This window comes from Muscardinus avellanarius (assembly GCF_963383645.1).
Source record: "Muscardinus avellanarius genome assembly, chromosome: X".
NCBI lineage: Eukaryota > Metazoa > Chordata > Mammalia > Rodentia > Gliridae > Muscardinus > Muscardinus avellanarius.
In genome coordinates this window covers 31,388,586-31,411,517 of record NC_137792.1, presented here as the reverse complement: position 1 = coordinate 31,411,517, position 22,932 = coordinate 31,388,586, and the positions used below count along the sequence as shown (strand labels likewise).

Here is a 22,932-nt window from a genome sequence, read left to right as displayed (position 1 = left end):
AACAAAATAGCTCAGAGCACGTTTCATATCAGCACAGATGCATCTTGTTCATTATTTTTCATGGCCACATGGTATTCCATCACATAGATACAAATAATTAGTAAAAGATTCCCCATTAATGGATGTTTATATGTGCAGAAATGTTACTGACCTTTTTCTACTATACATGCTACTCAATAAACACGTTGTACAGATGAGCCTGATGGAAACGATTTTGTTTTCTAGGGATTCTTGGACTCTTCATGCATGTCTGATTTTTCAACTCTAACACAGGGCATCATATTTGTCCTTGCTGTATTTTGAGGTTTAAAGTCAATGCAGCATTCCTTCCTGTAGAGGTATTTGGAACTTATTTCTGGCCCTCCTATCTTTATGTCTCATGCCAAACATGTCTTTTTCTAGTTAGTTATCAGCAATGTCAGGCAGGACAGGAATGAGACCATGGCTTTATGGCATCCCTGAGTGAATTCATTTTCTGTGCAATTGAATGCAGTCACCCCCCCACCCCCCATTAGCCAATTATCATCCTGGGGCAGCAATGAAATACAGAAATGCTGTATGGGTTTACTGAAAACAAAAAAAACAGAACTATGAGAGGTTTTCTCAAATGCCTCAAAGAAACCAGATCCATCTTGGGGGTAGCCTAGAAACCTTATACCTGATGCCAGGGTCCAGCCATGCCAGGCCACAGAGAGGAGTCTCGGGGCTGGTGCTAATATCCTTGAGGTGACTGAGAACAATCTAGAAAATGGCTGCAGGAATCTACAGCTGACTTCTGAGTCTCTGGGTGAGCCAGGAAACTTTCTATGCCTCCTCTCTCCCATCTGCTAGCCCTGGAAAAAGAGCTTTAAGTTCCATTCTGAACCACACACAGCACCCAGCACCGCAGGCATGCACCAGGACCAGGGCCTGATTCATTCTTTTGCAAAAGAAAAACAGAAATCCCTCTAGTACGGACTTCAACGCCTGCCTCACGGTACACCTAGGTTCCAGTTCTCCTTCTGCCTATAATGAGATGATACTAAGCACGTTTCTAAGCATCAATTTCTTCTTGGTGATGTGGATATAGTAATACCAAACTTGGGGCATTGTTGTGAGGGTCAAATCAGTGAACGTGGCAAAGGTACCCAGCCACAGAGGGCTACTCTGGACCCTATCGCTGGTACAAAAGGCGGGGGTAGATGGGTGGGTTGGAGTCCTTAACTGCGCGGTGTTCCGGGGAGGCGGAGGAAGGAGGCAGGCCCCAGTCCGGAGGGAGGAATAAAGGGAGGGAAGGAGTCGAGAGGAGGAGTTTTCTAGCCCGGCCTTTGCCGGTTCGCAGCGCAGCCCCCAGGTTTCCCTTGCCTCCTCCAGTCCCCGCGGAGCCCAGCAAAGGACCCGCTGGCCATGGAGAGCCCGGGACTTCGGCCCGTGCCGCTGCTGCTGCTGCTGCCGCTGCTTGTCCAGCTGAGCTGCGGCTTCCCAGGTAGGAGCCAGAGGTGGGGCTTTCTCCCCAGCTGGCACGGGACCCTAGAAGCCGCTTCTGGAACCCTTTGCTCCGGATAGAGGGAGGTGCAGGGACGCCTTTTGTTTACTCAGAACATGACTTTCGCAGCCCCGGGGAGGGGAAGGGGTAACCGAGCTGGTCTTGCGCCTGGGCACATGGAAGGGACCGTCGGGTTGCCAGGCGCGGGTGCTCTGGCTCTGCCCCGAGCCGGAGAACCTTCTCTGTCCTGGGTTCTCAGGTTAAAATTACAACCTCTTTCACATAGGAGGCTGAGAAGAGAAAGTCTGGCTGCAGGCTAGTTTGCTACTTTCTCTTTACCCGGCTTTTGGCCTCTCACAGGGAGTCAGGGCTCTGGGCTCACAGGCAGTTTATCCTGGAAGGATCCCCCCTCCTCTCTGGGCCCCAACACACACACTTTCTCTTCTCCTCTTCCTCCTCCTCCTCCTCCTCCTCCTCCTCCTCCTCCTCCTCCTCCTTCTTCTTCTTCTTCTTCTTCTTCTCTCTCTCTCTCTCTCTCTCTCTCTCTCTCTCTCTCTCTCTCTTTCTCTCCCCCTCCCTCCATGGCAACCCCTGACCAGGGGCACTGTATAGCAATTCTTGTGGACTGCAAGGGCCCAGCCTCCCCCTCATCCTCTAACCCCTCCACGCCCTACTGGGGATTTGAAGAAAGTCTGCTCCAGAGGGAAAGGTGCCAGCTGAGGGCTGTGACATGTGGCATGCATTTGATTAGCCCCAGGAAAAAAAGGAGCCCACGTGGCTCTGGTGGGCCTGCGACTTCACGTTGCTCTAGCATCTAAGGGGTCTCTGGTATTTATTCGGGATCTCATGGTGTGGAGAAAATTATCTTTGAAAATGCCCCTTTAAAAGCCCTACCTAACTTCCTCACTATGAAGTCTTAGGTCATAGCAGAGAGCTTCAGGGTAGCAGGGCAATGTGCCACACACCCCTGAGTCCATGGAATAAAGAAAAAAAAACACATGTATGGATTTTTAATTTAGTCAGTGGGAAAGTGGGTGATGTGAATTATGGGGCACCTAAATATTTGACTATATGTTCTCTAACACTGTGGACTGTTTAAATTTGGGGTCTGAGGAACAGCCTCCCAAATTCTGATAGAAGGTTCCCAGATAGGTGCTTAGCAGATGTAGGAACGACTTCTGGAAAACCTCTGCACATTCCCAAATGAATGAATGTGTAAATAAATAAACAGGAACATTCATGGTTTGTCTGAACTGACACAAGTTTTAGATTGTTAGATGTAATGGATTCAAGGTAGGTGGAAAAGAGACTTTAACCCTTTTTTTGTCTTAGTTTTCTATCTGCCATCTCTAAGGCATGTTAGTGCCCCAATTCCCACCTGCTTTGGAAAGAGGAAGTCATTAAGTATACAAGGGGAAGCTTTAGGGGAGCAAGGGGAAGAAGATGTGAAGGTAGAGGCAGGCTTTCATATTGAATTGGGAATCACCTTTGGGCCACCTCAGAATCTCATCTAGTTTAGCTTTTTTCTGGCTGAAGCCTCTCCTTTTCTATCTGACCCCATCTATTCTCCTGTGCTGCCCTACCCACTCCTTTCTCTCAGCTTCTACCCTGTATAGCATAGCTTGCTCCCAGGGCCAAGCCACCCATGGGATCATGGTTTGGCTAGTTTGGGCACTTACTACTCCCCATGTTTTGGGACTTGCTTTTGGTTTACCTGGCTCCCTCTGCCAGCCTGCTGGTCTCCTCCAGCTGGAGCAACCATACTTCTCTTTGTCACCACTTCTGTGGATTCCTAACCTGCCCTTAGACTGTGTTCAGACCAAAAAGAGATGAAGTCAATCAGAGTGACTTGAAAAGCAATCCTCTGAGCTCTCTCTTAGCTTGCCTCAGTGGGGTATCTTGGGAAATGATCTAGGGCTGTCAAATCTGAGAGAATTTCAGTCCAAGCCAGAGGCTTTTGGAAAGCTAGGGAGGGGAAAATCTCAGAATCATGGGTCCAGGAGAAAATCATGGCCAGCTGAGTTCACCCTAAGTGTTGGTGGCACAAAGATCATTTAAGAGTAGACATCATGTCTCTAGTACAAGAGAAAGTAAGAGGCCTTGAATCTGCAACTTCTGAAAGAGGAAGGTAGGGATCTAGGGCCCCATCAGGAACCCTCATTATGTAACCATCTGAGCTTTTATAGCAAATCTGTCAGAGCAAGAGTAAATCATTCCCATTCCCATCCCAGAAAGCCTCTGGAGTTCTTCCATCTTGGAATTTGATGCGGCTCTTCTGGCCCTGTGATTTATTCCTTGCAGCCTAGCAAAGATGCAGTGTCTATAGAAACCCACATGAGTTTATGGAGAGTTCCTAGTAAAGTTGTCTGTGTTTTATTTTGTTTGTGTGCTTATGAGAGATGAGAGTTTTGAATGATTCTATTCCTAAATGTATTCTTGAAGCCACCTGTGATTTTGGAAGTTCATGCCATTTTCTGCAAACAAAAGAATGAGGGCTATGACCACTAAGAAAGACTTTGTAAATCTTCCTAGATCTGGAGAAAACTGGTAAAGTAGTGTGGTTTCACCAGACAGAAAAAGCAAGCAAGGTTTGTAAAAAGCCAAAGCAGATCACATCAGCCCAACCAGTGTTGAAATGCCACATTTGCAGATAACTATTAGGATCAGAGCACCTGGCTCAAGCTATACAATTAAGGTCTCACCAGGAGCAGGATAAACATTTCTATTGAGGTTTAAAACATGTAATCAGCTGACAAAATTACTCTGCAACAAAAAGGAAATATGCTAGGCAGAGCAGGCCATTTTTGTCTGGCATTGTCTTCACTGATAACACTTCCCATACAGCACATTGCTGTTACTACTTCTCATTTTACAGATTTGTGAGCTGAATGAGATACCAGAAACCATCATTAAAGCACCAACTTCCCACCTCATCACCATTATCAAAGTATAGTCCTTCTCTTTTAGATTATTACTGTATTGTTTTCCCTTGTAGTCTCTCTCATTTGAACTCATTCTACTTTCTCTGGCCAGATATTGTTTTTTAAGTACATTTATTTTAGCACTGTTTTTATTTAAATCACATTATCCCACCCCCTACTCAGAGACTTAGAGGAGCAGTTCTCTGTCCTCTCTTAAGTAGAACAATTCCAATTATTGTCAGGGGGTACATAGTTTGCTTCCATCCTAATTTTTGAACCCTTCTCCCATTTTCTGAAAACCCAGTCAAAATACCCTACCTGAACTCGAGTTATCATTTCCTTCTTCCTTCTTTCAGATGTGTCCTGACCCTAGAGGGCCTCTCCTGTCCCAGCCACTTGTCTATCCAGATTCTGCCTATTTTCCAGTAATATCCCACACCAGTGATACTCCCCATTTTGATAAAAACCTTTCCTTTTTTGTGTGGTATTGGGGATTGAACACAGTAATTCTAACTTTGAGCTACATCCCTAACTTTTTATGTTTTATTTTGAAACAGTGTCTTGCTAGGTTGTTAAGAGTCTCACTACTTGCTGAGGCTGTCATCAAATCAATAATTTTCCTATCTTAGCCTTCCAAGTCCTGAGATTATAGGCGTGTGCCACTGCACCCAGCTAGAACCTTTCCTTTTTTGATTCTGGGGCTCAGAACCATGGCTTTGCATATATTAAGCACATACTCTGCCACTGAACTCTACCTTTTGCCTTCCTTTAAACACCCACAGCTCTTCATGGCTCTTGTGGTATTAATCACATATGCCATACATTATAACAATTTATATGCATCTCTCTTTTGTTTCTCCTAGATCCTGAGTTCTCCCCACCCCAAGTACTGGGGATTGAATCCAGGACCTCACGCATGTGAGGCAAGTGCTCTGCCACTGAGTCACATCTCCAGCCCTCTGAGTTCTTAAAAAGCAGGAGCTATGCTGTCTTACCCTTAGTTGTACTTCCCATGGTGCCTAGGAGTGCACCTGGTGCCAACTAGCTACTGTGCTTATTGAATTAACTGCTCCCTCCAATTCTGGTGATGAGCCATTGGACAGGAAAGGACCTGAAAGAAACGTGCATAGGTAAACGGGTTTGTGCCACCAGGAATCTACATACATAGACACTATGGCTTGCTGGCTACAGAGGTTCCTTTTAAATACATGAACACTCTCTGTTTAAGCAATGACTTTCTCTGTTGGGGGCTGTAAGATGAGACACTGAGTACAGCCACAAGCTGGAGTTTGCATTTATTATTTTTGTTGGCTACTTTACTCTGAGCCTTTCCAAAGTAGTTGAATGGTTTCCTTAGTAAATGCAAATATGTGTGCTACATCAATTCCCCTTTCAGTGAATACAACTGAAATTGGTAGTTGTAAGTAAAGAGAGAGCTTAAACAAAGATGATTTACTTTTGCCAGACTATAGTATAGTATGAAATTTGGGAAAAATTGTAATTAATATTTAGGTTAAAGTTTTTCTCCCAAAACATCATTGTGAATAACCACTTTTCCCAAGTTCAGGTTTGTAGGGAAAGTCTCAGGCCAAACTCTCAGTTCTTGATTGTGTGATCTCTTTCTCAGGCTAGGGATATGGCCCAATGGTAGAGTGCTTTCTTAGCATGCAGGAGGCCCTGAGTTCCATTCCTAGCACCTAAAAAAGTTTAAAAATTTAAAAAACAATACCAAACAAAACAGATGTAATCATCGATTGAAATTGCCTTCAGGTCTGGTCTGGCATCTTATCTCCACTTAGCACAATGTCTGTGACCTGGGGGAGGATCTTGAGTCAATATTTGTGAATGAAGATATAGATAGATTGATTAAAGTGATTTTAACAAAGACTCAAATCATTCTATTTCAAATATTCCTGTAGGATTTACCCAGAATTTCCAAAGATGATACTTTCCAAAGGAAAAAAATGTAAGACAGCAAAATGGCAGTGGAAATTTGTAGTACCTTGAACAAAAGAGCCAGTTGGACAGGCAACCAGTCAGGACATAATTAATTGCTGAGACTCTTGGATATTACAGTAGGATACTAGTGTAAGAGATTTAGAAATTCCACAGAGTTCTTGGGTATCATTTTTAGATAAAAATTTAAGGGAAAAGCTTGCGCAAGAAGTCATTGGTAGCACAGCTAAGCTCTCAATGTTTCGAGATGATAATTGGTTGCACCTGGATCTTATGGGGGAGCATGGTGCACTCTGCCCTCAGAAACCTCTGAACCACTCATTCCTGAACTGAATGATTCACTCACCCATAATTCTTAGTTTCTACTGGATGCATTGTTTTGCATTATTCTCCAGGGAGAAGATAAATGGGTTTGAATATAATGGCTTGGATTATCCCAGATATTTAGGGTTGTAAATTTCATATATTTGCTTTAAAACATTTTATGGGTAATAGATACAAAGATAGAAGTTTGAAGGAAGAATTTTTGCCATGGCCTTGAAATATCACTGCAATATTTTTCTGTCCTGCTCTTATAGTGACCTGTAGTGTGATGGGTCACATGTACCAGAGACTTGTTTTTCCAGTTGCCACTGACTATAATGTCTGTTCAATTGTGCCTAATGAGCATGTCTTCAATGCCAATTGTACCCCGAGATCCTCTGATGGTTGACCCTGGCCTGCCATTTGTGTAGGTGGCTGAGCTGAATGGATCTGCCAATTCCAGGCATTCAAGGATGTTCAAAAATACTAGTTAAATTAGGGCCACAGGGTAGGAATGGAGCCAAGATTTTGTGGGCTCATTGTGGAGTGGTGAGGAAGTAGTGGTATGACCATGTCCTCTTCCTTCTGAAACTGTTCCCAGAGTGGCCACTACATATAGGAACTCTGAAAGACATGTTGCCAGTGACTCAGCATTGTCAGAGTAAGGTTCTGATTTCTTTGGATAGCCACTGTTGAAATTGTTTCCATTTAGATTGTCAAGGGGGTAGAATCACAGTGTTTCACCATTATCTACTGATAGATCCAGTGGTCCTAGTCACGTGAGCAGTTTGTGGGGGCTTATTCATTTGTGTATCCCATGGTCTTTCAGGGAACCTGGCTATCAGTGGATATGGGTAATAACATCTGCCAGAGTGGACATCTTTGCTAGTCCCAAGCCTCTAGGTGGGTGTCTCAGGTTCTATCTAGATTCCCGTAAAAGTTTATCTCATCCATACCCAGGCTTTTCCTTGTGGGCTGCCTAATTCATGGAATTGTGAAACCTCAGGTTGAGAGGATGCTACAGAAGGAACTCTCCCTGTATTTTTGGGAGGAGCTTCTGAGCTCAGCCTGTGGAAGTGATATGTTAGGGGTCACATGGGGAGTTATAAATAGAGCTAGTATTAGAGCTCAGTGAAATGAATTCGGTACCACATGCCTGCATTTTATTTCAGTCCTTGAGTGTTGGCCACATGTCAGGCACTTCGTGGGGCTTCAGGACTGGGAAGGCAAGAACAAATCATATTGCAGCACTTACAGAACCCCTATCCAGGCCAAAGTCTAGTGTTCATATTTATATTGCTACATGGCTGCATACTCAGGGGCTTATATCTGGGTTGGCTTGGATGTTATCCAACAGTTCTGAGAAGTTGCTGCCCCAAGGCCAGTCCTTGCTACCTTCTGGGGACATCAGGGTTCTATAAGTTTCGCTTCTATACCACTTGCTTTGCTTTTCGCACTTGATTTGTGATGGCGTCTTAACAGCATTATTGAGATATGATTTTTCAAATTACACAATGCATCCATGTAAACTCTACAGTTCAGCAATGTTAGTATATTCCGTGAGTTGTAAATACATCATCACAATAGGGTTTAACCATTTTCATTATCCCTAAAAGAAATCTCATGTTTCTTAACCATCATTTCTCAATCCCTCAACACCTTCACTTTAGGATACCAGTAGTCTATTTTTTGTTTCTATACATTTGCCTACTCTTGACATTTTATATCAATGGACTCATACAACTCTCCTTTGTATCTGGCTTCTTTCACTCAGCATGATGCTTTCAAGGTTCATTCATGTTGTAACAGGTGTCAGTACTTGATTCCGTCTTTTGGTCAAATATTCCATTCAATGGACATACCACATTTGATTAATCCATTTATCAGTTTAAAGGGAATTTAGGTTGTTTCTGATTTAAGTACATTAGGAATAATGCTGCAAAGAAAATTTGTGCTTTTATGTGGATATGTGTTACTTATCTTGGCTTTGTACTTAGGAATAGCACTGCTTGGTCACATGGTAACTCTAGGCTCAGCCATTTGAACTACTAGACTGTTTTCCAAAGTGGCTGCACCCCTTTACTTTCCTTCTACTAATGGATGGATCCTTGCCAACCTTTATATTTTTGGTCATTTTTTAAGTGATATCAGTTTATCCTAGTTCATTAACAACTTCCACTCAAGGGTTGAGTGATAAAGCAGTGTCTTGTCTGCCAACGACGGTAGGATACTGGCAAGAGTCAGCCAATGGTGCCTATCCCTTCTCATAACTGGCTGCAGGGCCACTGCTGGCCCTTAATGCACCTTTAAGTGAATAAGAAAATGGTGCCCTGTCTGTTTACATATAGTTCCAAGGGCATAGGGCTTGGTTAGGATACAGACTTTGGGATAATCAGGAAACAAAAGTAGGATCTGTAGTTGAGATTTAGATAATAGGTGGCATATTGGAGTTGAAACTCTACTTGGTTTGAGCCAGGTGTGGTGGCCCGTGCTTGTAATCCCAGTATTTGGGAGGCTGAGACAGGAGGATCCAGATTCACAGCCAGCCTTAGCTACTTAGTGAGGCCCTCCACAACTTAGTGTGACCCTGTTTTCAAATAAGAATAAAAAATTGGGCTGGGGGTGTAGCTCGGAGGTAGGATGCTCCTGGGTTCTATTTCCAGCAAAAGACACACACACAAAAAAACAAAACAAAACAAAACAAAACAAAACAAAACAAAAAAACTCTACTTGCTCTTTGTGTGGATGTGACAGTAGGTGGCGTGGTGCAAGAAAGTCTCCAAATAACTATGTATGCAGTTCTGAATGTCAGCACCTCTGCCCCAGGTTTTTATATACTGTGGCTACTTAAAAGAAGGGCAAAATTTGTGGCATATGATTGTAATCCCAGTTCTTGGGAGGCTGAGACAGGAAGATTGCAGGTTTGTGGCCAGCCTCAGCAAGATAGTGAGGCCCTCTGAAACTTAGTGAGACCCTGTTTCAAAATAAAAAATAAAATAGTGTTTGGGGTATAGCTCAGACATAGAATGCTCCTGGGTTCTATCCCCAGTATCATAAATAAATAAATACAGGACAAAATAGAAAGCTATGCTTGCATGTCAGCAGGAGCCTTGCATTTTTGGGTCACCTGGAACCAAGTCAAAAATGCGGGGAACTTAGGCCCCACCCAAGACCTACTGAACCAGTATCTTCACTTTTATGAGATCTCTCTGATGCTTCTTCCACACAGTGAAATTTGAGAAGTACTGGTCTAATAAACAAATGCTTCCCTTTGCCAAGACTGGGTGGTGTGTTTGTTTATAACTGCCCACAGTGGCTCACTTCCCGTCCTCTCTCTTTTCCTTTTGGCTTTCCCTTCATCACTATATCTGTTAGACTTCCTTTTCTAAGTCTCCAACATTCCTCAGATAAGCATGCACAGCCTTTAGGCTTCTACTCCTTTCCCTAACTAAAAAACAAACCTAAATCTCAGGGAAACTTGCTTCATCTCTTTTTAAATCTTCTTACCAGAAGAGCAGCCACTGCCTGGCCTAACTAGAGTGGGAGCAAAGTACATCTTCACATTGCTTGACAGTGGGCCTTTCATGGATTTTCCCTGAAGCTAAGCTGTAGTACATATATTCATACCAGAAACCAATGTTGCTGGGTTAGAGATGAAGCAATTTCTTGGAAAATGGGTCAGAGTGAGACCAGTGGAGAGGTTGGGAGAGCACAACCAGCCCCTCACATTAAGCCTCCCAAGCTCTACAAATTACAAGTCAGGAAGGATGAACTGTTATGAGCACTTAAAAGGGGCTTTTCTCCTTTTGGGGATGGGTATGTGGACAAGATTAATTAGAATCACTAGGGAATCTGATGAAATGAGGTTTCCCAGGTCCCACCTCTGGACTTTGATTTAGTAGATCTGGGGTAGGAAATAGTAATCTAGGATGGTGTTGGCAAGCTAGTCCAGTAGAACCAAATTTGGCCCTCTGCTGATTTTAATATAATCCGTTGAGCTAAGAATAGTTTCAGACATTTTAAGTGACTGAAAAAAAATCAAAAGAAGAATAATATTTTGTGAGCCGGGTGTCGTGGCACATGCTTGTAATCCCAGCATTTGGGAGGCTGAGACCAGAGGATCCTGGTTCGCGGACAGCCTCAGCTACTACTTAGTGAGGGCCTCTGCAACTTAGTGAGACCCTGTTTCAAAATAAAGAGTAAAGAATAGGGCAGGGGGTGTAGCTCAGAGGTCGAATGCCCCTGGGTTCCAATCCCAGACCTGCAAAAAAATAATAATATTTTGTGATATATGAAAATTATATAAAATTTAAATTTCCTTGCCACTGAAACATAGCTGTGTTTGTTCATTTGAGAATTGTCTATGGCTATTTGCTGATACAATGACAGAATTAAGTAGTCATGACAGAGACCATATGGCCTGAAAGCCAAATACTTTCCCTTACAGAAGATGCTTGTCAACCCACAACCTTGCTACTGAAAATGTGATTTCAGAACGGGACTTATCTGTAAACTTTGTAGTAATGTAGAATTTTGAACATCATTTCAGACCTACAAAATCTGAATGTACCTTTTAACAGGAGGCGTAGGTGTTTGACACTGCTTTTTCCCATATGATGAAGATCAGCTTGGGATTCATCTTAGAGGTTTAGACCAGCATGCACAACTAACACTGCCCATTTTCTAGATTTGAGCTTTTTGGCATTTGTATATCTTAAACCCTCTAGAAACTAGGTCTCTATTTTATTCTTGCCAATCCTTGGTGTTATGGATTGGGTCTAGAATGCCTTCTCAAAGCTCATGTGTTGAAAGCTTGCTCCCAATACAGCAAGGTTCAGATGTGGAGCATGACTGGAGGAGGCAGGTCACCAAGAGCATAGCTTTGTGAACTATATCTGTCCTGGGCCCATCCATTCCTCTTCCTGCCACCATAAGCTAATAAGCTTTTACTCTGCCATGATACTTATGCCTTGGAGCTGGCCAACCATGGACTGGACCTCTGAAACTGTGAGCCCAAACAACATTTTCTGAGCTATACTTCAAGCACAGCCCTCTACTACCTCCTACCCCTTCCTTGAAGTGCTGCTTTTCAGAGAAGTTCACAGATATCCCATGTGCAATATGATTAATTGCCATGAAGTTGAGAAGTACTGTGATAGAAATAGGGTTTCTTTCCTTTAAAATTCATGTTGATAATTAATTGCCAGTATGGTGATGTTAGGAGGTGAGGCCTTTAAAAGGTTATTAAGAAGGATTTATGTCTTTCTCTTGAAAGTGAGTCCTTACTTTCATAAGATTGAGTTAGATACATAAGAATGAGATATTGCAAAGTGAGGCTGCCTCCTTTGTTTTGGCTCTTTGTATATGCCAGATTGTCCTTCCCATTGTCTCCAAGAGTTGTGGCAGAGTAAGGCCTATACCAGATGTGGCTGTCTACTATTGCATTTTCCAGCCTCTAGAACCATGAGCCAAAATAAGACTCTTTCGTTTACAAATTTCCCAGTTTCAGGTATAGAGTTATAGCAACAGAAATTGATGACCAAACACCTTGGGTTAAGAAGGTTTCTATGTTACAAAACTGTGAATGGTTAATGGTATGCTCATTTACCTTTATCCTCTGAGATAAGACAGGGAGGAATAGTGAGGGCCACAGAATTGCAATGCAAAGCCCCCACACCACCACCAACAGCAGTATCACATGGGAAAATATGAGGTATATAAATTGCAAGGTCCCACCCCAGAGCTATGGAATCAATAGAGGGGAATGGGGAAAGTTGGGCCCAGAAATCTGTGTTTAAACTGACTTGCCAACTGATTCTGATGCATACTTAAGTATGAAAACCACTGATGTGGACATTTCAAAATTGTTTTTTTTCCAGAGCATCTCATTAGACTAATATTTCACATTTGCTTTTAATGAAAACTGTGTTTTTTAATTTCAAGACAGGACATGTGGTAACATGGCATTGAATTTAAAGCAGCATTTACTCATGATAGTGATTACTGCATGCTTTAGGGGGACACCCTTGGGTAGAATAATCTGTTCTACATCTGTCCCCCCCAATCAGTTTGTACACGTATTTGGTTATGGAAAATTTCCTCAGTTGAAAGCTACTAACTTTTGGCTGTTGCAAACATATGTTTCTTAAATGTGTTTTTGTGTATTAAAATGTGAAGAAAGCTGGGGAAGAGCCCTTGGGATATTTTGTTTTTCTCTGCACGTTTCCTCCTTTTAGAAACCCCCCCCCTTCTCTGAAAATATCTTCATCCAATTACCAAATGCATCTTTCCAGGCCAGCTGTTTCCCAAATGGCTTTTGCTGGTGACCCACAGCAAGTGACCTTGTAGAAAGCCCCTAGAAAAATTTAGATTGGAGTGTGCCAGTCCCCAGGCAGTGACTCTCAGCACAAAGCCGCTGCTCCTGGCTTCTCAGAGCTCAGCTCTGCCCTTCTCAGTCTAGAACTTCTTTGCCTTTTCTCTCAGGGCTAGTGGTGTCACAGGGTCAGGCCTGCATGTGAACACTTTTCCTTGTTTGCTCTCAGGAGGTTTGTAACTGCTGTACTGTCACTTAACTTGAAAATCTCAGTGACACTGAGTGTTGTGGGAGAGGTGGGAGAAGCCACTAAGTTATTCTACCCTTCCATTGGTTGGCTGCTGAGGGCAATGGTGAGGAGTTACGGATAAGACAACCACCCGGGCATAAAGAAGAATAAAATTATGTCATTTGTAGGGAAATGGGTGAAACTGGAGAATATTATTCTCAATGAGATTAGTCAGTCACAAAAAGTGAAAGGTCAGATATTCTCCCTCATATGCAAAAGCTAGGGAGAAATTAGGACACAGAAAGAACTCTAGACAAAGAAGAAACCTTAGTGGAGTGAAGGAGGGGCTTCGAACTGAGGGATATGGGAAGGAGGAGGAAGATCTGAAGATCTGAAGGGAGAAACACCTCAGTGGACATGACATTTATCAAAGCCAATCATTGTGCTGATCACAGGAAGGTAGGGAGGGAGAGGGAGTTGGGTGGGAACTGGAGGAAGGTTCAGTGAGTGCTGTATCCCATGTGCCTCTATCACTCTGAACTGCATGACGATGTATGATTACAATGCATCAATAAAAAGAAGAAAACAACCCAGACCTTGATTTTCAGCAAAAGTAAATGAGACAACTGATGACTTCTGTTTTTATGCTTCTTTGGTGGAATAAAATAAAATTTTTATGTTATAGCTTATTTTTCTTTGCTCTGTGTTCTGAATAGTTATGCTTATCATTAAAATGACCAATCTGAGCTGGATGTGGTTGCTAGATGTGATTACCACAGCAGCATTAATTCTACCTGCCCAGGAGGCCGAGGCAGAAGGATGGCAAGTTCAAGGCCAGACTGGGCAACTTAGCAAGACCTCATCTCAAAATAAAACTAAAAATGGCTTGGGGCAGCACACCATGGTAAATGACCTTCTGCTTAAATAAAATGAAATGGCCCATTTGATGTTGCAGGTAAGTTGAAATTTTCTGATGAATGTGCTTTAACAACACTTTTTAAAAATATAAAACGTGTGTGTGTGTGTGTGTGTGTGTGTGTGTGTACATTTTCATCATCATGAAAATATTCAAACAGCAGCATAAAAAGTTGAAAGCAGGCCCACCCCTCATTTTCCTTCTGGCTCCATTCTCTTTTGGCTTTTTATGACATTATCACTCTTAATAGTTTGGTATAAACTTCAAGATATTTCTCTATGTGTATGATATTTAAATAAATAAATAGAGATGGAAAGGATGTATTGCCATATGCAATACAAGGTATTCACAAGGATTCACAAGGGTGAATCACAGGCATAATATTGGGTGGAAGAAGGCAGACACAAAGAGTACATATGGCACTGCTATTTACATGAAGTTCATAAACAGTGTGCAAAACTAGTCCATGATGCTAGAAGTCAGAATAGCATTTATCATGGCGGAGGGGTGAGTAGCAACTGGAAGGGGCTGCAAGGGAGTCTTCTAGGGTGCTGGCAGTTTTCAGGATCTTGATCTAGGCTGGGATTTTATATATAAAATGCATTAATTATATGCACCTTATTAAGACTAGTGTTAGTGGTGTATAGATTCTACTGCTTAATGGGAGGAGTGGTATGCATGTGCAGATTGGGAGGAATTGATGATGTTCAACTTTGCAGGTAACTCACTCAACAATATATGTTTAACTCAACCATACAGAAAATAATCTTCACAAAAGGTATGTGTGTGGGGAGGGCAGGGTATACATGGCCTTAAGAAAATTCTGCAACTTACTGTTTTAACTGAAAAAAAAAATTGGTTAAACTTTCATGCCATTACCGGTCTTCAATTTGCAGATATTAGGTAGTGATTTAGGTAATCACAAGAATGGGAAACGGCCTTACTAGCATTTATCGGTCACAGACTCTGGATGTTAAATACCTTATAACGTGTGGTATAACCTGCACAATATAACCTGCTCCCTCAAAATGATCTTAGCATCCATATTGAGAAATGCTGTTTTCAATGTTGCAGTGTTGTGCCTTTGAAATAGTTTTGCCTTGATCTTTACTCTGTCTTTGTTTAAATGGTGATGAAGCCTCAAGAGCTGATGCAGGTGAGTGGAGTCTTAATTTGTGTTTGCTTTATGAACAGAACTATAAAGAAGTGGAATCATCAATTCAATGGACCCTAATTCAATTCAATGGACCCTAAATGTGAATGTGATGCAGGATAGAACTCTTTTCCAGTTCAGTGTATCCCTCCCATGTTCTGAAGCTCAGAGATACCAATGGCCTCTGCCAGTGTCTTGGTATGAGGTCCTCTTGAAGGCCTGGCTGCAGCCTCCCTTTCTTTCATGGATTTTCAGTGTGTCCCAAGTGGCCTCTATAGAGAAGAGCTAAGCCCTCAGAGAACTATACAAACTGATTTTATTCCACTATCTGGTTTCGTTTTAAAGGCCAGCTCTCTTTTGTCTGTTTGTTGAATGGGAGCAGACTCTGGGGCTTTGGAAATGCCTGTTAGTTGGGAACAGAAGTTGGCATTCATATGGAGCCCTGCTTTGAGTTGGCTTCTTCATATGTAGGTGTTTCCCTTTTTTCTCAGCTCTAGGCAACAGACAGGGTCATACTTAGGCCCTTGATAATATTTAAGCAACAGAAGACTAGTTTGAAAAAATATTTTTTTTTCCCTTGGACCAGAGTAATGCCTTCATTTATGAAGTTGTCCTTTTTGTTAGCTCTGTAAAATATGGCTACAATTAAATTTTCAAAAGCCACATGCTTTTTTTTAAAATTAAGGGCAGAATGCCTAGGGACTGTGAGTATTATCCACTTTGCCTGGAACCTTTCTTTTGAGCTCTTACACCCAAGAGTTGGAATAGAAGGTGAAATACTGTCCTAACACCCAAGAGTTGGAATAGAAGGTGAAATACTGTCCTAGGTTAAACAGCTACAAAAGTGAGGCTGATTCTGGGAGCTCATATCTGGCAGAGATCACTTGCTCACTGGCTACCCACTCTACTGCCATTTTTTAAATGAATGAATTCAAGTTAAATAGACTTAAGGCCAGGAGTAGTGGCACACATCTGTAATCCCAGTGTTTGAGGGGCTAAGACAGGAGGATCTCAGGATTGAGGCCAGCTCCAACAACTTAGTGAAACCTTTTTTCAAAATTATGAAAATAAAAATAAAAAGTGCTAGGGGTATAGCTCAGAGGTAGAATGTTCCTGGGTTTAATCCCCAGTACAAAAAAAGAAAAGGGCATATAAGAATAGACTTAATGAAGAAATAAGTTACATAAGGGTGGTGGCTGAGTGCAACAGAAGGAGGAGGAGCCCCTCATGGACTGCAGCAGTGACCCATAGCAATTGTCCAGTAAGCAGTTCCGTTATTGCCTTTCCTTCTATGTTCTCCAAACCATCACTGTGTTACCTGGGCTTACCTCCCAAATGAACTACTTGGACCTTGTCCTTGGGCTTGCTTTGGGGAAAACTCACACAGATAATGGCTAAGCTGGAACTTAACCCAGGATTTTGGTTTCCCATCTGAAATTCTTCCTACTGATGAATTAATCTGGCTGAATCAGTTGGTGAGTTAACTGTGAGGGGAACTTCTATAATGGAAGTTTGGGGATCATTTCACTTATCTATTGTGAAGAAAATATCCCCCAAACTTAATGTTAAATCAACAACTACCTATTTGCTCATACTTTGACAATTTGGGCAAGGCCCAGTGGGGACTGATCTACCTACACAGTATTGGCTGTGGTGGCTCATTCAGGACTGCAAGGTCCAGGAAGGCCCCACTCATATGTTTGTCACTTCAACTGCAATGACTGGGAACACTAAGGATCTGTTTCTTTGAAGCCTCAGATTGTCTAGGCTTTCTGTATTTCTTTATGTTGCCTCTCTGTCCAGCAGAGTAAATGGACACCTTCACATGCCAATGGGCAAAAGCTGGGCCCCAGGTTAGTTATCCAAATATATCAGGCTATTTACCTACAAAATATACCATGTCTGCATTCACTGAAAGTCCACAGAATGGAATCAGTCTGCATATCTGGAAATATTCAAGTTTTATTTCTCCATTCTCCAGACTTCTTGCTCATCCTTTCATCAAAGGCAAACATTTTATTATATTAAAATTAACTAAAAATTGATCATAGACCTAAATATATCACCCATATTTATAAAACTTCTTTATGATAACATGGGAGAAGATCTTTGTGAGTTTGAATTAGGGGAAGAGTTATTAAATATGACACCAAAAGCATGGTCTATAAAAGTGTTGATTGATAAATTGTACTTCATCCAAATTAGAAACTTCTGCTCTTCAAAATACACTAAGAGAATAAAAAGACAAACCACAGGCTGGGGTAAATATATGCAAATGACATATCTGATAAAGGACTTTTTCTCATGATATCTAAAGAAATCTCTAAAGATACTAATAAGAAAACAATCCATCTAATTTATTTATTTATTTATTTATTTATTTATTTATTTATTTATTCATTCATTCATTCATTCATTTATTTTTGCAGTACTGGGGATGGGACCCAGTAGCATCCTACCTCCAAGCTATACCCTCAGTCCTGCTTTTTTTGTTCTTTATTTTTTGGTGGCACTGGGGTTCCTGGAAACCCTTCTACCTCCGGGCTACACTCCTAAACCTATTTTATACTTTTTTTAAATTTGGAAACAGGGTCTCTTAAATCAGTGCGGTTGACTTCAAACCTGCGCGATCCTCCTGTCTCCGCTTCCCAAGCACCGTGATTACAAGCCTGCACCACCACGCCCCGCTTTTGTTCTTTATTTTGAAACAGGGTCTTACTGAGTTGCAAATGGCCTCACTAAGTAGCTGAGGCTGTCCATTAACCGTGATCCTCCTGTTTCAGCCTTCCAAATGCTGGGCGTGTACTACTATGCCGGGCTCAACCAACCTATTTTTTATTTTTTTATTTTTTGGTGGTACTGGGGTTCCTGGAAGCCCTTCTACCTCCGGGCTACACTCCCAGACCTATTTTATATTTTTGAAACAGGGTCTCTTACGCCAGCGCGGCTGGCTTTGAACCTGCGCGATCGTCCTGTCTCCGCCTCCTAAGCACGGGGATTACAAGCGTGCACCACCACGCCTGGCTCAACCAACCTATTTTTAAAGGTGGCAAAATGCTTGAACAAATAGTTACGCCAAAGAAGATATATTAAAAGATACTCAACATCATCATCCACCTGCTAGTTGGATGAATTTGGCCAACTTCTGCTTTCATCTGCCAAATGCGAACCAAACCACCTGCTTTCCCAGGGAAATGGTTAGTAATGTGCAGTACAGATATAAGGTATGGTTATTACGCCCCCCAAACAACCTGCATGCATTTCTGATCCTTGTAGAGGGCTGACTAGCCATTTTCTCTGCTTCCTTTACTGGACTTTATGTGACACACATCCACAAATTGCTAGCCATGACCGTTAAGTAACCACTGGCCACTAGCAATTTGGGGCAGATCATTTACTGTAAGCTTAAGTGGACGTGGGTGTCTCCCACCAGCTTTTGCAAGACACTCTGGTTTTTAAGGCTCCCTAAAAAATCTCCTGCTGCCTATTTGTTCTGTCCTCAAATATCCTAGTGTCCTTTATTTCAAGGAACTTGCACTATTTGGGACCCATAGCAAGGGCTTTAGTGTTCCTTTGTACTGTTGATGTATAAGAGATTTACTTTGATTTTGATTTTTTCTTTGAATTAATTTATTATCAGTGGTAAAGTCTGAAATGTATTATTTTATATTATCATTTTATTTTCCCTAGGACCTAATGTTAAATTCAATGCTAAGAGTTTAATAAGAACACTGATTATGTGAGGAGTAACAGAACAATTTTTATCTAGCTTTTTCAGTTTGGAACAAAAAGCTTGAATAAATAACCACACTGTCCCACATAATTTTCCATTTCTGTGAATCTTAAAGGCCCCTCTTCATGCATTTAATATTCCCGAAATTGCTGGGAAAGTGTAAAGACATCACACAGGGGGTTTTAAAAACAGCTTTGTGCTTGAGGTATGCTTGACACATAATAATGTCCACTAAATTGTTCTTGTAACTTTTTCAAAAATTAATTGGTAATTTTTGTGCAATCTGTTTCTGGGTTCTTTATTCTGATCCATTGATCTATGTTCCCATCTCTTTGCCAACACATATTGTTTTAACTATCATCGCTGTATAGTAAGTCTTAAAATTGAATACCATGATTCTTCCAATTTTATTATTCTTTTCCAAAGTCGTTTTGGTTATATATTCCATATAAACTTTATAATCGATTTTTCTCTTTCTACAAAAAAACCTCTTCACATTCTGATTGGAATTATTTTAAAACTGTTAATCAATTTGGAGAAAATTGACATCTTTACTATTCTCCACCCCTAAACAAAATATCTTTCCATTTATTTAGGTCTTAATTGATTTCTACAGCATTTTGTAGCTTTCAGTCTATAGATTTAATACATGTTTTGCTAGTTTTATTACTATTGCATTTTCTGGCACTATTGGAAGTGTGTGCACGTGTGTGTGTGTGTGTGTGTGTGTGTGTGTGCTTAAAATTTCTTTCTAATAGTTCATTGCTTGCATATAGAAATTAGTTGATTTTTGTGATTTTAAAATAATTTTATTCAGATACATTATAGTCTCACTATAATGTATTTCATAGTGATAGTGACATACATGCACACAACATTTCTCCTGGCTCCCTCCCCACTCCTCTTTCCCCATACAGGATACTGAGATTGGCATTGGTATTCTCACATATGTACTCAACAGATGAATGAATTACAAAATTATGGGATATACACACAATGGAATTTTACTCAGAAATAAAGAACAAAATTATATCATTTGCAGAAAATGGATGGGCCTGAAGAACATTTGTTAAGTGAGATTTACTAGTCATAGAAAATGAGTGATCATATATTTTCTACCACATGTGGAAGCTAGGGAGTAATCAGCATACAAGAGGGATTTTAAATTTTTGTGTTTTAACTTTATACCTTGTGGTACTGTTCATCTCAGGTGTTACTTTGCACATTTGTTAGGTTATCTGTAAGGGCAGGATTATTTATTCCTTTCCAATATTTATGTCTTTCATTTTTCTTTCTTGTGTTATCACACTGGCTAGGACTCCCAGAGTAATGCTGAATAGGAGTAGAGAGAGTGGAAATCAATGCATCCTTTCCATTCTCAGTGGGAAGTCTTTTGCCATGAAATACGATGTAAATTGTAATCTCTCTTTAGCATTTTATTTTCTTTCAAGATTGTTACTAGCGTTTATCACAAATGGATATTAAAGTTTGTTAAATGCTTTTCTCATATCAATTTATATAGTCATGCAGATTTTCTTCTTTAGTCTGTTAATGGTGTAGATTAAATTAATTGAATGACTGATTTTTTAATATTAAGTCAGCCTTACATTCTCAGGGTATATACCATTTGGAGTTGCCATAACATTATTATTGTGTTTATTCATTGCTGGTTTTTGATTGGTAGTGTTTTGTGGAGGATTTTTGCATCTGTGTTCATGATGGATATTGTTGTATAGTTTTATATTCACATACAGTTGTGCATTTTTGGTATAAGAATACTGCTGGCCTCATGGAGTATGTTGGGACTTGTTTTCTGTGCTTTTTTTTGTAAACAACTTAGATAATTTATTTTGAAAAAAAGAAATAAAAAACATGACTCTAACAATTGTTTAGAATATTATCAAAATCAGAAAGTTAAACTATAGAAAAGAAGGCATTTTGTTAAAGAGATCCTATAGAATTGTTATCATTTTTTATTTATATGTTTGGTAGAATTCACTAGTGAAGTCATCTGAGCTTGGGGATCTCTTAATTTTTTGGTATTCATTATATCAATATTTTATAACAAACTTGAAAACAATAAGCCAATGAGTTAAGGGTTAAATAAATAGTGAATTTGGTTGGTAAAGTATTATGTAATGATTAACAAATGAGAAAGTACAGATAACATGGGGAAATATAATACATTAATATTTTATTTGAGCCAGGTGTGATGACATACGCCTGTAATCCCAGTACTTGTGAGGCTGAGATAGGAGGATCACAAGTCTGAGGACAGCCTTAACAATATAGTGACATTCTGAAAAACAAAAAATAAAAAGGGCTGGGATGTAACTTGGAGGAAGACTGCCCCTGGGTTCAAACCCCAGTTTTTATTTGATGTGATTCTTGTGTTATATTTTATTCAGGTTAAAATATGTAATATGTGAAGATTTCTTTTCAGAAAATTATCTATTTCACATTGGATGAGTTTTGGTAGTTTGTGATTTTTGAGACATTTGTTCATTTTAAGCTGTCAAAGTTTATATTGTTTTGAATTTATTTCTCTTTTCAAGTATATGCTTCTGATGCCATAAATTTCCCTCAGAGCACTGCTTTAACAGCATCCAACTTTACCTCCTTCTCCTTTATTTCTTGAAATCTGGTGACTCAAATATTAGACTTTTTATCTTTTCCCACAAGTCCCTGAGCAAGTGAAAGAAAAATCAGAAAAAATTATTTGAGCAAATGGAAAGACATGCAACCCTCTGGATTGCATATTCTCCAGAGAGAAACATTTCCCTTTCTCAGAGTTTTAGGTAGTTCTAGGCCCCTACTACTACTGCTACAGCCACAATTGCTATCATCCCTGCCTTTTGCCAATGTAGGATTGCATGAGGGCTGGGCTGTGAGAGAATGGAGGAAACAAACATAAAAGAAAACTAGCCGTGCGTGGCGGCGCACATGCTTGTAATCCCTGCGCTTGGGAGGCGGAGACAGGAGGATCGCGCAGGTTCGAAACCAGCCACTCTGGCTTAAGAGACCCTTTTTCCAAATAAAAAAGTATAAAAATAGGTCTGGGAGTGTAGCCTGGAGGTAGAAGGGTTTCCAGGAACCCCAGTACCACCACCAAAACAAAACAAAACAAAACAAACTAAATTTCTTCCATTCTCTCTGCAGCATTAGAAGTCCCTGTTCCTACTCTAAGAGTCAAAGCTGGAGGGGCTTCTCCTGGAATATTTTCTGTACCCATGTCTATTTCTGTGGCATTGAAAGAATTTTAGTAAAAGATGATCTTTCATGCACATGAGGTCTTCATTAAACCTTCTAATTAATTGTTTTCATTTTGGCTTTTGTATTGGTATCATCACACAGTACAAAGCTTTAAATGCAAATGAAATTGTTTTCTTATTTTTTTTATTATTGGGGTATCCTCTTATTTATTAGAGCGAACTATGAGGAACTGTGTGGCTTCCTTCGCAGCCCAGTCAGGTGACTCTACTTTCTGAGGCAGACCCATGAGCCATGCAGGTCATGTGTTACTTGGTCCTAACTCAGGTGTTTGGCTCAGCTTCCTACTCAATCTAAACTATTTCTAATCACAGATGCACCAATCATACATCCTGATTTCAAACAAACATCTGAAACTGACTTTACCTTAATTCCTGTGATAGCTGAGATCTGAAAAACAGTGTTCGTGCTAACATCCAGGTTCTACTCAAATCATCAATAAAAGGCAAATCCCCCACTTTAATAGGCTCTTTTGAAGTCTTCTCTTTTGAATCAACAAAGCTAAAATGTAGTCTACTACTCCACTGTCTCATAAAATCACTTTAGGAATCTAAACCAGCATTGAAGTCTAACTGGAGTCATGCTGCCTTAAGTCGAGCATCTAACCCTGGTATCTGAAGCCTTCTGGAAACCCTTTCTCCAGCCAGTCTGTCATTTCATCAGTCTCATCCCC

At 40.8% G+C, this 22,932-nt stretch overlaps 1 protein-coding gene across 1 annotated transcript in view; it reads left to right on the top strand.

Annotated features, from left to right (window-relative positions):
• Positions 1–1,386: 1,386 nt before the first annotated feature.
• SRPX (sushi repeat containing protein X-linked) overlaps positions 1,387–22,932 on the top strand; it is a gene marked incomplete at both ends in the record, with an annotated part of 76,060 nt that continues 54,514 nt past the window's right edge. Inside the window, one exon of the mRNA XM_080718519.1 lies at positions 1,387–1,465. Within this exon, the coding sequence (XP_080574645.1) occupies positions 1,387–1,465 (79 nt within the window). The remainder of the gene's footprint in view (positions 1,466–22,932) is intronic.